Source organism: Contarinia nasturtii, unplaced genomic scaffold, assembly GCF_009176525.2.
Source record: "Contarinia nasturtii isolate CC-2019 unplaced genomic scaffold, AAFC_CNas_1.1 Cnas_scaffold_533, whole genome shotgun sequence".
NCBI classification, from domain to species: Eukaryota; Metazoa; Arthropoda; class Insecta; order Diptera; family Cecidomyiidae; genus Contarinia; species Contarinia nasturtii.
The window spans coordinates 3,072,977-3,084,726 of NW_022197885.1; the positions used below are offsets into that span (position 1 = coordinate 3,072,977).

The window sequence follows — 11,750 nt, forward strand, 5'->3', positions numbered from 1 at the left end:
TTGAAATCTTTAAGTTTACCAATTATGAAAAATATTTCGGCACATTCGTCCGGCGAAAAAAATCCTTCGTACGATTTATGAAGGGCGGCAAACTCATCAATACTCAAGGAAGCGAAGCGTATTTGTCCAACTGCATCAGCCAATTCAACGCGTAAATTTTCTACTTTTTCGCAATCCACATTTTTTTGTTCACAAGCGTTTTTTGCCCATGAAATACAGGCATCAAAAACGGTAGTTTCTTTGCAATTCAATGATTCCAATTTCAGAATGTGCATAAGTAATTTGTGATCACAATTGATGAAATCATCGGATCTAAATATTTTCGTGATGTTTTCGGTAATTCGTGGCTCGCACACGTCTTTTAGCTGTTTGATATCATGCAAAATGGCCAAACGATAGGTCCAGCACAAATTTAGCTCTGTCACGATTTCTGTCAGAAAACTAACGCATTCATTTGAAATTCCATCGACAAGCGATTCTTTGGCCAAGTTCAAGACATCTTCGATATTTTCAACGGTTAAAACAATTTCTTCTAAATAGAAAAATTGTAAAAATTCGTTGAACGAAGCAGCAGATTTATTGGAAACATTAATGTCACCCATATCAGGATTTAATCCATAAAATTGGGCTTTGTACTTGGCACTCATTGCTGCCAGGATACAACGATGTGCTCTAATGCATTGTGATTCTACGATGAATGTCACATCGCCAGTCTCCTCTCTATCCGAATACAGCTGATGTATCGTTTGCTTTATTACTTGATTTTTTCGAATATTCAGAGTCTTGCTGGGCTCCCCTGAAGTTCCAGTATCTTTAGTGGCACTCATTGCTATCACAAATCTAATAAAAATAAAAACTTTTGTTTATTAGTAAAAATTTAGTATTTATTTATTAGTATTTTGACAATTGAAATGTGAATAGTATTTGTGTCTTTAAAAAAAATTGCGTCTTTGATCTACTCACACTTGAAATAAAAACGTTCAAATTGAAAACATTCCAATGCGCGAGTGCGTTCATCAACCGAACTCCTGGAAGTGACTTGACAGTTGAGCTCACATGTCATTTTATGTCAAAATGCAATTTGTATACATCAGATTATTCAAGAAGCCTCATTGAATTGACGGAGACCCGTGTTTTTCCGTATTTCTTCAATTTTATCAACCGTCATTTAATTGATTTCAAATAAAATGAGTCGAATTTGTGCGGTGCCGTTGATGTTACGGCAGTATATGGCCAAGAATTTGCGTGTCAATGCATTTAATCGAAATTTGTGTTATTCGTCGCGATTTTCATCGCAAAACCTAACCTCAAATCCACAAAGTGAATTTCACAATCGAAAAGCAATCGGAATCATTTCGTTTGGTGATCGATTCCAAAGCAACCTGCTTGCGCAAACAAACAATTGGAATAATTCATGGCGTAACTATTCGGCACAAACGCCACCAGATGGAAATAATAATTCAGCGTCGTCTGGTGGTTTTGATGACGATCATATGTTCGAAAGTGATAATTTCAACCTATTTTCGGAGGATGAGAGCGATGACGACGAGGTATTTTTAAATGATAAGAAAGGTGTTCCCTCAACGACCACTGTTCCAGAATTTTATCCAAGAGTACCTCTAATTGCAACAACGTATCCCGTTTTTCCGAAATTTATGAAAGTGTTCGAAATCACCGATCCGAAATTGATAAAATTACTTGAATGGAAATTGTCAATGGGCGAACCGTATGCCGGTGTATTTGTGCGAAAAAACCAAGAAGGCAACACAGTTTCCGAGGTGAAAGATCTAAATGAATGCTATCCTACTGGCACTTTTGTGAAAATCACCGAAGTCAGTCGTCGCGAAAATTCTTTACAATTTGTAGCCATTGCATATCGACGCATTCAATTTGAGAAGCAATTGAAACATGAACGAATAGCAAATCCGCCGACAAGCAAACAAGATCGCAAACAATATCGTCAAATTCAAAATATGCTTAACAATTCTGAATCGAATATTCTGATGGTACAAGTAAAAAATATGTCAGAAGAACAACCGGATTTAAATTCCGACGAATACAAAGCGACTACAATGGAAATTGTGAAAACGGTTCGCGATATTATTTTATCTAATTCACTTATTCGTGAGAATCTACAACAATTATTGGGCAATAATTTGCGAGTGAATGATAATCCATCATATTTAGCCGATCTTGCGGCATCTATAACCTCGTCGAAAGTTGAGGAACTGCAAGAGATTATGGAGGAAAAAAATGTGTTTACTCGCATGAAAACTGCACTTAATTTATTGATTAAAGAGAAGCAACTATTGGATTTACAACAGAAAATTGGCAGAGATGTTGAAGATAAAGTCAGACAACAGCATAAACAGGTAATTTTGAGCATTAATTGAATTTAAAAACGTTTTAATTGAAAACTATATCCAAACAGTTTATGTTGCGCGAACAACTGAAAGTTATAAAACGGGAATTGGGATTGGAAAAAGACGATAAAGATGCGCTGGCCGAAAAATATGAAAAACTTTTGGAAACTAAAGTTGTACCGGAAGCCGTTAAAACTGTTATCGATGATGAAATAAAAAAACTCGCCTATTTGGAGAACAATAGTTCAGAATTCACGTAAGCGCTAGTTTTCTGCTATAAAACATGGGACGTAAACATATTAATTAACATCATGGCCTGGAAATGCCTATGTTATTTACATATAAACGAGTGAGACTCAAACATGTGCTTCTTCTTCAAAACAATACATACACACTAACTCACAAACATCAAAAGTATACGCCATAACAGCAGTGCAAACACTCAGCTTCGTTTCGGTGATGAATACTTATTGACTTCTGCTGTACATGTGATGCTTGTGTATGTATTGTTTTGAAGAAGAAGCACATGTTTGAGTCTCACTCATCTCCGCCCCTTGATTAACATAATATTGTGTTTGTACAGAATAACTCGAAATTATCTGGAATGGTTGACGGAATTGCCGTGGGGTATTCGAAGTGAAGACAATTTAAATTTGGAATCGGCCGAAAAAATATTAGAAGAAGATCACTACGGTATGGAAGAGATTAAGAAACGTATTTTGGAATTTATCGCTGTAAGCCAATTGAAAGGATCAACACAAGGCAAAATCCTATGTTTCCACGGACCACCTGGTGTCGGAAAGACTTCAATTGGTAATTTTAAGCATTGATTGAATTTAACTGACTTTTCAATTGAAAACTATATTTCATTTACAGCCAAATCCATTGCGAGAGCGTTAGGTCGAGAATATTTCAGATTCAGTGTGGGTGGAATGTACGATGTGGCAGAAATCAAAGGTCATCGTCGAACATATGTCGGATCAATGCCTGGTAAACTTATTCAATGTTTAAAGAAAACAAAAACCGAAAATCCATTGATTTTGATTGATGAAATCGACAAAATGAGCAGTCGTTCACACCAAGGTGACCCATCATCTGCAATGCTGGAGCTTCTGGACCCAGAACAAAATTGCAATTTTCTTGATCACTTTTTGGATGTACCGGTCGATTTGTCGAAGGTCCTATTCATTTGTACGGCCAACGTCATCGATACGATACCAGATCCCCTCCGCGATCGAATGGAATTGATTGAAATGTCCGGCTACGTTGGCCAAGAAAAGGTAGCTATTGCAAAACAATACCTTATTCCAAATGCACGAAAAGAAAGCGGATTGAATGACGAACAAATTCAAATTGAAGAGAAGGCATTGTGGACTCTGATTAAGAGCTATTGCAGAGAATCTGGTGTTCGTAATTTGCAGAAGCACGTTGAAAAGGTATTTCAAATTGGAATTTGATTTTAATGATTTTGTTTAGTTCAGTAAATAATTTTCGGTTGTATCATTTGCAGATAATTCGTAAAGTGGCCTATAAAATTGTCAAAAAAGAGGCAGATACATTGGCCATTAGTTCGGAGAATTTAAGTGATTTCGTTGGCAAGCCCATATTCACACACGATCGAATCTATGAAGATACACCTCCGGGTGTTGTGATGGGTTTGGCATGGACAGCAATGGGTAATATATTCGACTGTGTCTATTCGTCCAACTTGATTTTAATTTCAAACTTTTCCAAAATTTACAGGAGGTTCAACGCTATTCATTGAAACGGCCAAACGAAAAATCATGAAGACAGTGGCAAGTGATGAGAAAAAATCAGAAAATGGTACACTCACTGTAACAGGACATTTAGGTGACGTAATGAAGGAATCATCACAAATCGCCTTAACCGTAGCACGAAATTTTATGCAACAAATCGATCCAAGCAACGACTTCTTGGAATCAAATCACATTCATTTACATGTACCCGAAGGAGCCACCAAAAAAGACGGCCCATCGGCTGGCATTACAATTGTCACAGCTCTCACATCGCTGGCCATGAACAAAGCAATTCGCCAAAACATTGCGATGACCGGTGAAATTTCGTTAACGGGAAAAGTACTTCCGGTGGGTGGTATAAAAGAGAAAATTATTGCATCAAAACGGGTCGGTGTGCATTGTGTTATATTGCCCGAAGATAATCGTAAAGACTACGCTGAATTGCCCGATTTCATAACAAAAGATTTAGAAGTTCATTTTGTTAAAGACTATTCCGATGTGTACAATATTGTATTTTAAATTTAGTTCACGTATTTCCATAGTTCTTGAAAAATAAACATTTAATGATCTGTTTTGCAAGCATTTAGTGTTTTTTTGTTTCTTTTATACTAAGACTAATACATCAACCGATATTTTGTGTTAAATTAAAATGCATTGCCATAAATCGGCACTGGTTCAGGGTGTGGATCCATTGTTAAAATAAGCACCTCCTTTGGTTTTGGAGGCATTCCAGATACAATACGCATAGGTGGTTGTGGCTTAATTTTTCGCCCAAATCGACCGCCTTTTCGTTGCCACAGTCCCGAACGTGGACGATTCCCGAGCTCACGATTTTTTTGATGCGAACCAAGTTTAACATCTTGATGGCCAACATTTGACACCCGGCCCACTGTAGCCATACAAGTCTCATGGAAAGCTAGTTCATGTTTTCTCGTGTCTTGGACTACAACGTATTTATCAAATTTTCGCTAAAAAAAAAAAAAAAATAAACAATAATTAAGAAAACAAAGCCCAACGAATGTAGAAAAAAATACAAAACTTACGAGAATCGTTCCCAATGTACCAGCCGCTCTTATTTTGTGATATGGAAATCCCGGTGTTTGTTCAATACAATGCACTTTCGTTCCCGCTGGCAATGCACCCAATGGATATGCGTCTCCTTCACTGGCCCGAACTGGATTACGAGGAATGGTGCGTGATGTTTTGATAATGTCACCAGGTCTCATATTCTCTGTTGCAATAATGTATCGTAGTTTATCGCCAGTGCCGACCAATGCAACATCAGCCGATCGATGTCCATCAAACATGACATCAATCACTCTCTCTTCCTGAGTCGAAACATCATTGGGGCAATCACGATCATATTTCACCCAATGGAATTTGTGTTTTACACCACCACCAATACCTTTTGCCGCCTAAAAAAATAAAATTACATTTATGTTGAACATGTTGCATTTTTTTCACATTGATTTTTTTTTTCAAATTCATACCACGCGCCCAGTTACAGGATCACGACCAGCCAAATGAGTCACATCCAATGGTTTTACAGTATATTTTTTACCTTCGGGATAATGCACCAATCTAGATTGAAACAATTTTTTTATCAAAATTATTTATGGATTTCCAGAAGCTAACATAACCTATACTTTACAAAATTAAACAAACATACCGTCTATACTGTTTGCCGCCGCCAGGTTTTGGTGTGGGAATATCATGTTTTTGATATTTGTAAGAACGTTCAAAACTAACGATGGGCAATTGATTTCTGGTCGACAACAATTGCTTGCCAAGCGATAAATTCGAAAAAAGTACTCTTATCGAGTTCATTCTGCTATCGAATCAAAAATCCATTGGATCTAATACCGTACGATTGACAGTCAACGAGAAATGTCAGTGTCAGTCGTCGTACGTAATATTACATAACACATCTTTTCCAATAGGGATCGCAGTATTATCGTTGAATATAACTTTCTCTTCTCGTTAAAATATTTTCCCGAAATGAAAACCATCAATGAACCTTCATTCAAAAATCGTATTCAAATTTTATTCATTGACCATCGCAGAAACTATTATTTTTATTTTCACAATCAATTTTTCTTATCACCAAATCATATGATCGAACAGATGTTTGACAAAGTACGATACTGTTACATTGACATTTCACAACCCATTGTTGATTTGATGATGTGTGTATAATCACATTCATTCATTGTAGTCATTGAGCCAATAAATTTGCAATTTAATAAATTAAAAAAAAGTGCTTGTTGATTAGTTATTGTTCAATATGTCTGCTGCATATGTTCCCAGTAAACGTGCGACGTTTTTGTATTTTGCGTACGGCAGTAATTTATGGACAAAACGAATTCATTTGCAAAATTCATCTGCTGTTCGCAAGGGTATCGCACAATTAAAGGTAAACAATTGAAATTGCTTAACAACTCCGTAAGATAAAATGAAATTTGAACTTTGCCCAGGGTTATCGTTTGGACTTTTGGAAACCGCGTGATGAACCATCACGTTGGAATGGATCGTCGGCAACAGTTATTGAGGATGAAAATCATACAACTTGGGGCGCTGTTTATGAAATTGATTTGACCCATTTGCCATCGCTAGACGCGCAGGAAGGAGTTCACATTGATTTGTACGTGCCACTTATAAAGGAAGTAATAACACCCGATGGCGAAATTCTTGAATGTCGTTTGTATCAAATGACAAATACACCAAGAAATGCAATCGATTTGAGTGCGCCAGAAATTCCGTATGAACGAAAACCATCGAAAAGTGAGTTTTTTTTCACGCCCATTTGACAGACATCAATGAATTGCTTGGCTTTATATTGACAAATAGAACGTTTTTACTCTACAGAAACTATATAGCCATTGGTGCTGTTAAACACAACATTTTGAAATTTCCATTTTTTTCCTCATTTTTCAGCCTATTTAAATGTGATTTGGCGTGGAGCCGAAGAATCCAAATTGCCGGAAAAATATATCGGTTTCTTGAAATCAATTGTTCACAACGATGAAGACGCACATCCAGAACTGCTTCAGAAACTTGAACTATAATGAGTTAATGTTGCCATGAAGAATAAAAAATCAATAAAACAACTTCCAACATATTGTACATTTTGTGTAAATCACGACTTTTTTTAAAAAAATAAAATCTATTTTCCATAAAATGAATTGTTGCATTCAATTATCTGCATAAAATAGAATTTACTGTGCAACATTGCATGTACGGAGTGAACAATTGCTTTAAAATCAGTGTTTACTATACACAGCATCAACAGCGCATGACATTTCTTTGTAGTCACACAATATTGTTGGCAATGAGTTAGGTTCTCCTGTTGAAACAGCTCGCTCGCATACAGTGATTCGCAAATGGAATTTTTGCCATGCGTTTTGCCAAAATCATATTCTTTTGAGGTGCAAGCATTACAGTAAAACACACTCATACAAACATATACATGTTCAAGCGACTGACATTCCAATATGAAGAGTTTTATTCATACATACCAGCAAGCAATTTTCATTCTATCCCGATCATCTTATTACTTCCATTCGATTGCGTTACTCTGCGAAACGGTGTTGAACATACTCTCACGGAATTCAACGAAACGCAAAACATTTTCTCCATTTTTATTTATTGTGTTTATTTATTTATTTTTGTTCTTGCTCACGTACATCATCAATACACTTATCAACGAGTCGAGTTCTATTTATGGTAGAAAATATACGACTGAGCCTAAAGCTCAGCAACAAAGCAAATTATCGATAAATCCGCTGCTATTCAAACAGACCACACGCACAACATACACTTCGGAAGCTTTGTATACGCAGATAGCGAAAAAAAATAGCTTGTTGCTTCAAAAGTGAACCTTTTCAATCGAATTTTCCCATCGAATCGTTCAATCAGTCTGGAAAAGAAAAGAGTACGCTCAAAATGGAGGTGAAAACAGGAAAAAAGTAAGTTCAAATGAGAACACGATTTATTATTCATCATGTTTCTTTAATCGATTTTTATGTTATAACTAGAGCAAAATTTGACTTGGATGTGAATCCAATTGAAACGGATGCTCACCTACGTATACGAGCAATGAGCTTGGATTTATCTAGCCCGAACCATATACCACTGAATGTGCGAATCGCTGAATTTTGTGAAGACCCACAAAACATGGACGAAATGACATCATTCGTCGATGAGATTCTGAAGAAAGCTCAAATCGAAGCTGATGCTCGGCTCGAAGAAAATAATAAGGTAAAAAATAATTCTTCCAAACGAATTCAATAGTTTTTCAACTATTTCACAAGTTTTTTCCCTTCTATTCGCAGACTGAGATGAAGAAAAATGGAAAAGGTAACACATCACATCAATTTTTCAAGAGTTGAAAACATTTTTTGGCTGTCGTCAGCCGAAACGCCAAGTGTAATTTATAATTCAGTTCTTGCTGTCTAGGTATTACCAAGTTTATTTTGGTTGTAAAATTCATCTATTTCACTAATTGATATACTTCTTTTGAAATCATCAACACATCATTTAAAATTTGAAACAATGTACAACATACATTGAATGATTGAAATCTAATATTCTGAAAAATGTCAGAATATCACATCCGTTACTTGCGTGACTGAAGTGAAAAGACAGAATAATACAATTGTAGAATTTAATTTTTGAAAGCTGGTAATTTTCATGTTCGGTGAAATGCTAATATGCTGTAAAGTGCTAGACAAAATCTTTGTGACAATCTACGATTAAAACATTTATTAATTACAACGTTTGCCATGTCTCCTATTCCAACTGATCGAATAAACGGTGTTAAAATATTGTGTATAAAAGGAAATGATTTTCGGTGTGCGGAAACTTTTGACGGAGATCTCTTTGGTGCAGATAATAGTGCAAAAACTAAAAAAAAAAACAAGTGTTTTGACAACGAACAATAAAAGGTGTAAATTGATTCAAGAATTTATGTTAGTCTGTGGCTGCAATGAAACAAAACCAAATATCAAACTTTGCACTTGTTTTAGTGGCTATTTTATTGTTGCAAATGGATTATGCAAAAGCAGCGGTAAGTGATATTTTTTTGTATTTCAATGTCAATTATAGTCATTATAAATTTAAAAAAAAACGTCTATTTAACTACACATTTTAGTTAAGTATGAAGCAGTTTGAAAAAACTTTGCAAATGTTTCGCAATGCATGTTTGCCAAAAACTGGTGCTTCAGTGGGTAGGTTTGCTTAAAATCAATATTTTGTCATATTGAATAAAATATGAAGTGACGTAAAATGAGCCTTGTACATAAGTGATAACGTAGAAAATCTTCAGTAAAGTTGTTCTTATTATATATAAAAAATACTTTACTTTATTATGTCCCACTAATAAATATTGATCAGCATGGCATTTATTTTGAAAATATTGCACTTTTCAGAAGCTGTGGATGCGCTCAAAATAGGAACATTTCCAGATGACGATAAACCATTGAAGGTAATAAAAATCCATCAAAATTGGAAAATATTTTATTTCTTTTTCTCTTTTGGTTTTTTCAGTGTTATGTCCTATGTGTTATTGACATGACTGGTGTCGTAAGTACACTCTTTGCATATAAATTGAAAGTGAAATTTTCAGATTTTTTTTCTTCAAATAACTGATTCATAGTTGTCCAGGAAAAAAGAGTTTATTGAATCAAAAATGGAGACGCAAGCCCGAGTAATTCTACCACCCGAGTTACAAGGTAAGTCTATTTAATTTACCAGCTTGCATCCTTATATTTTTAATGACATCACATTATTTTGGAGTATGTCAAAACTGTTCATTCTTGATGTCTACAAAAAATATTGGCGATGCGAGCAAAATAATTTCTTTTCTTTTTTTTTGCATAGAATTCGCATTGAATGGTTGGGACAGTTGTCGCACAGTTCGTAAGTCATATTGAGTCAAATAAAATAATTCACACCCTTTTATTTATGAATCATATATTTTATTACAGCAAAACAGTACAAAGACCCATGCGATCGAGTTTATTATACAGTTAAATGTACTCATGGTACAAATCCATCGAAATTTACCTTTGCCTGAAAACAAAAATCAAAGTTTTATTACAATAAAAACCATATACAAATAAACAAATATTCAGCAATCACAAAAAGCCATCAATTTTATTCAAGAATATTATAGAAAAAAGGTGTATCTATTTATAATTTGATAAATGTGAACAAAGTTCAATTTAGCAAATGAATTGATATTAAAGTCACACAAGATCCATTAATATAATAACAAATTTAACAATAGCGCATGTTACGTAGATAAGATATGTCTGTCAATCATGCAGGTGAATAAAAATGTCACATTGTAATTATATTGTTTTTTTTTATCGAATCATTCATTAAACGACGGAAGCTCGATATGAATGAAATAAATGTATGCATGAAAATGATTTGCAATTTGTATTGAATAGTGAATACAATGGAATGCCCGTCATTAAATTTGAATTGAAATTTTATTGGAAAGGGATGAATGAAATTTAATTATTCCATTTCATTGAAACAATTTAAAGTTTGATGGATGTTTTTACGAAGGGTAGTAACATATTTTCCATCACCGTATACCCACTAATAAATGGATGAGAAATACAATAGCAAGACGTTATCAGTGTCAAGGTGAAGCTTGGCTCAGCCGTGTACATAACGCATATACACATACATGCTCTTTAAACAATCATGTTTTTAAATAAAAGAAAACATATCGTGAATGGGTTTCAAAGTTGAAACTTTTGTTTCAAATGCACATATGATTGCATCCTGTTGTTTTTTCAGTGATTTATTATTTTTTTGATTCAGCTAGATTTCATTATAATGAGTGAGAAATTATTATATGTGAATACGCCTTCAATTCAATTGTTTCGATTTTTTCTTCTTCAATATCGTTTCAGCTCTGTCATTGATCAATGGTTTCAAACGAGGTCGAATGGTCACACGTGCTCAAACTGTAATCGTACGAATGTTCGAAGCAATCTGCAATTGCACAACTCAAACAGCCGCCACATTACCCGGTCGAGTAACGAATCGATCACAATCAGTCAGCAAGTAAAGCAAAACAAAACACTTTCAAAATCAATTTGAAGCATTTTATTCTGCTGTAGACCAAAAGAACCAAAGCGAATAAACCAACAACTGCTAAACAAAAACCAATATACACACTTCCCAAAGAATAAATAGCAAGAAAAAATGATGTTACGCGCTACGCGCAACAAACAAAATAATGTATCGATTTTAATGTTCACAAAAGTCTATGTTTTGGTATACTTTGTTCGCGCTCGTGGCCAATTTAATCACGAGTTAAAACTAACAGTTTTAGTCAAACAAAATAACTTAATGATAGTGTAATTTAATCGATGTTTTACAATTCTATTTGTACACCCTTAAAATGTGCCCTTTACTATTTTTTAATGTAAATTTATTTGAAATACATTATAAATCACGGATAAAAGTAACAAAAGAAATACAATCAAAAACCAATCCCAACGTAGTTGTTGTACTTTTGTTACTTTATTCATTGAACAAATTTCTAATTTCAATATGTGGAACAAGTTTATGAAACAAAAAAAGTTGATATTTGTAATTTGAAAAAAAAAAC

General features: G+C 34.6%; 5 protein-coding genes across 6 annotated transcripts; 4 read left to right on the forward strand and 1 right to left on the reverse strand.

Moving 5' to 3' along the window:
- The first annotated feature begins 1,072 nt into the window (after positions 1 to 1,072).
- Positions 1,073 to 4,706, forward strand: LOC116339417 (lon protease homolog, mitochondrial). The gene is made up of 6 exons (XM_031765277.1): positions 1,073 to 2,372; positions 2,432 to 2,619; positions 2,947 to 3,176; positions 3,240 to 3,799; positions 3,874 to 4,039; positions 4,107 to 4,706. Exons 1-6 carry the CDS (start codon positions 1,188 to 1,190, stop codon positions 4,637 to 4,639), a joined length of 2,862 nt encoding a protein of 953 aa, XP_031621137.1. The 5' UTR covers positions 1,073 to 1,187; the 3' UTR covers positions 4,640 to 4,706.
- Positions 4,688 to 6,012, reverse strand: LOC116339418 (39S ribosomal protein L2, mitochondrial). Its single transcript, XM_031765278.1, has 4 exons — positions 5,790 to 6,012; positions 5,611 to 5,701; positions 5,164 to 5,535; positions 4,688 to 5,088 (listed from the first exon to the last, which is right to left on the reverse strand). Exons 1-4 carry the CDS (start codon positions 5,945 to 5,947, stop codon positions 4,765 to 4,767), a joined length of 945 nt encoding a protein of 314 aa, XP_031621138.1. The 5' UTR covers positions 5,948 to 6,012; the 3' UTR covers positions 4,688 to 4,764.
- Positions 6,013 to 6,282: 270 nt separating this feature from the next.
- On the forward strand, positions 6,283 to 7,298 carry LOC116339419 (gamma-glutamylcyclotransferase-like). Its single transcript, XM_031765279.1, has 3 exons — positions 6,283 to 6,533; positions 6,595 to 6,901; positions 7,055 to 7,298. Exons 1-3 carry the CDS (start codon positions 6,405 to 6,407, stop codon positions 7,183 to 7,185), a joined length of 567 nt encoding a protein of 188 aa, XP_031621139.1. The 5' UTR covers positions 6,283 to 6,404; the 3' UTR covers positions 7,186 to 7,298.
- Positions 7,299 to 7,646: 348 nt separating this feature from the next.
- On the forward strand, positions 7,647 to 11,530 carry LOC116339584. Its single transcript, XM_031765548.1, has 4 exons — positions 7,647 to 8,085; positions 8,155 to 8,377; positions 8,452 to 8,476; positions 11,047 to 11,530. The coding sequence occupies exons 1-4, from the start codon at positions 8,063 to 8,065 to the stop codon at positions 11,202 to 11,204; spliced, it is 429 nt and encodes a 142-aa protein (XP_031621408.1). The 5' UTR covers positions 7,647 to 8,062; the 3' UTR covers positions 11,205 to 11,530.
- LOC116339583 (general odorant-binding protein lush) lies at positions 8,636 to 10,372 on the forward strand. 2 transcript variants are annotated; one of them, XM_031765547.1, is made up of 7 exons: positions 8,636 to 9,185; positions 9,270 to 9,345; positions 9,547 to 9,602; positions 9,665 to 9,700; positions 9,774 to 9,849; positions 9,998 to 10,036; positions 10,105 to 10,372. In XM_031765547.1, exons 1-7 carry the CDS (start codon positions 9,105 to 9,107, stop codon positions 10,191 to 10,193), a joined length of 453 nt encoding a protein of 150 aa, XP_031621407.1. In that variant the 5' UTR covers positions 8,636 to 9,104; the 3' UTR covers positions 10,194 to 10,372. The 2 variants fall into 2 exon arrangements, with proteins under 2 accessions (XP_031621407.1, XP_031621406.1); XM_031765546.1 differs by lacking the exon at positions 9,270 to 9,345.
- Positions 11,531 to 11,750: the final 220 nt, after the last annotated feature.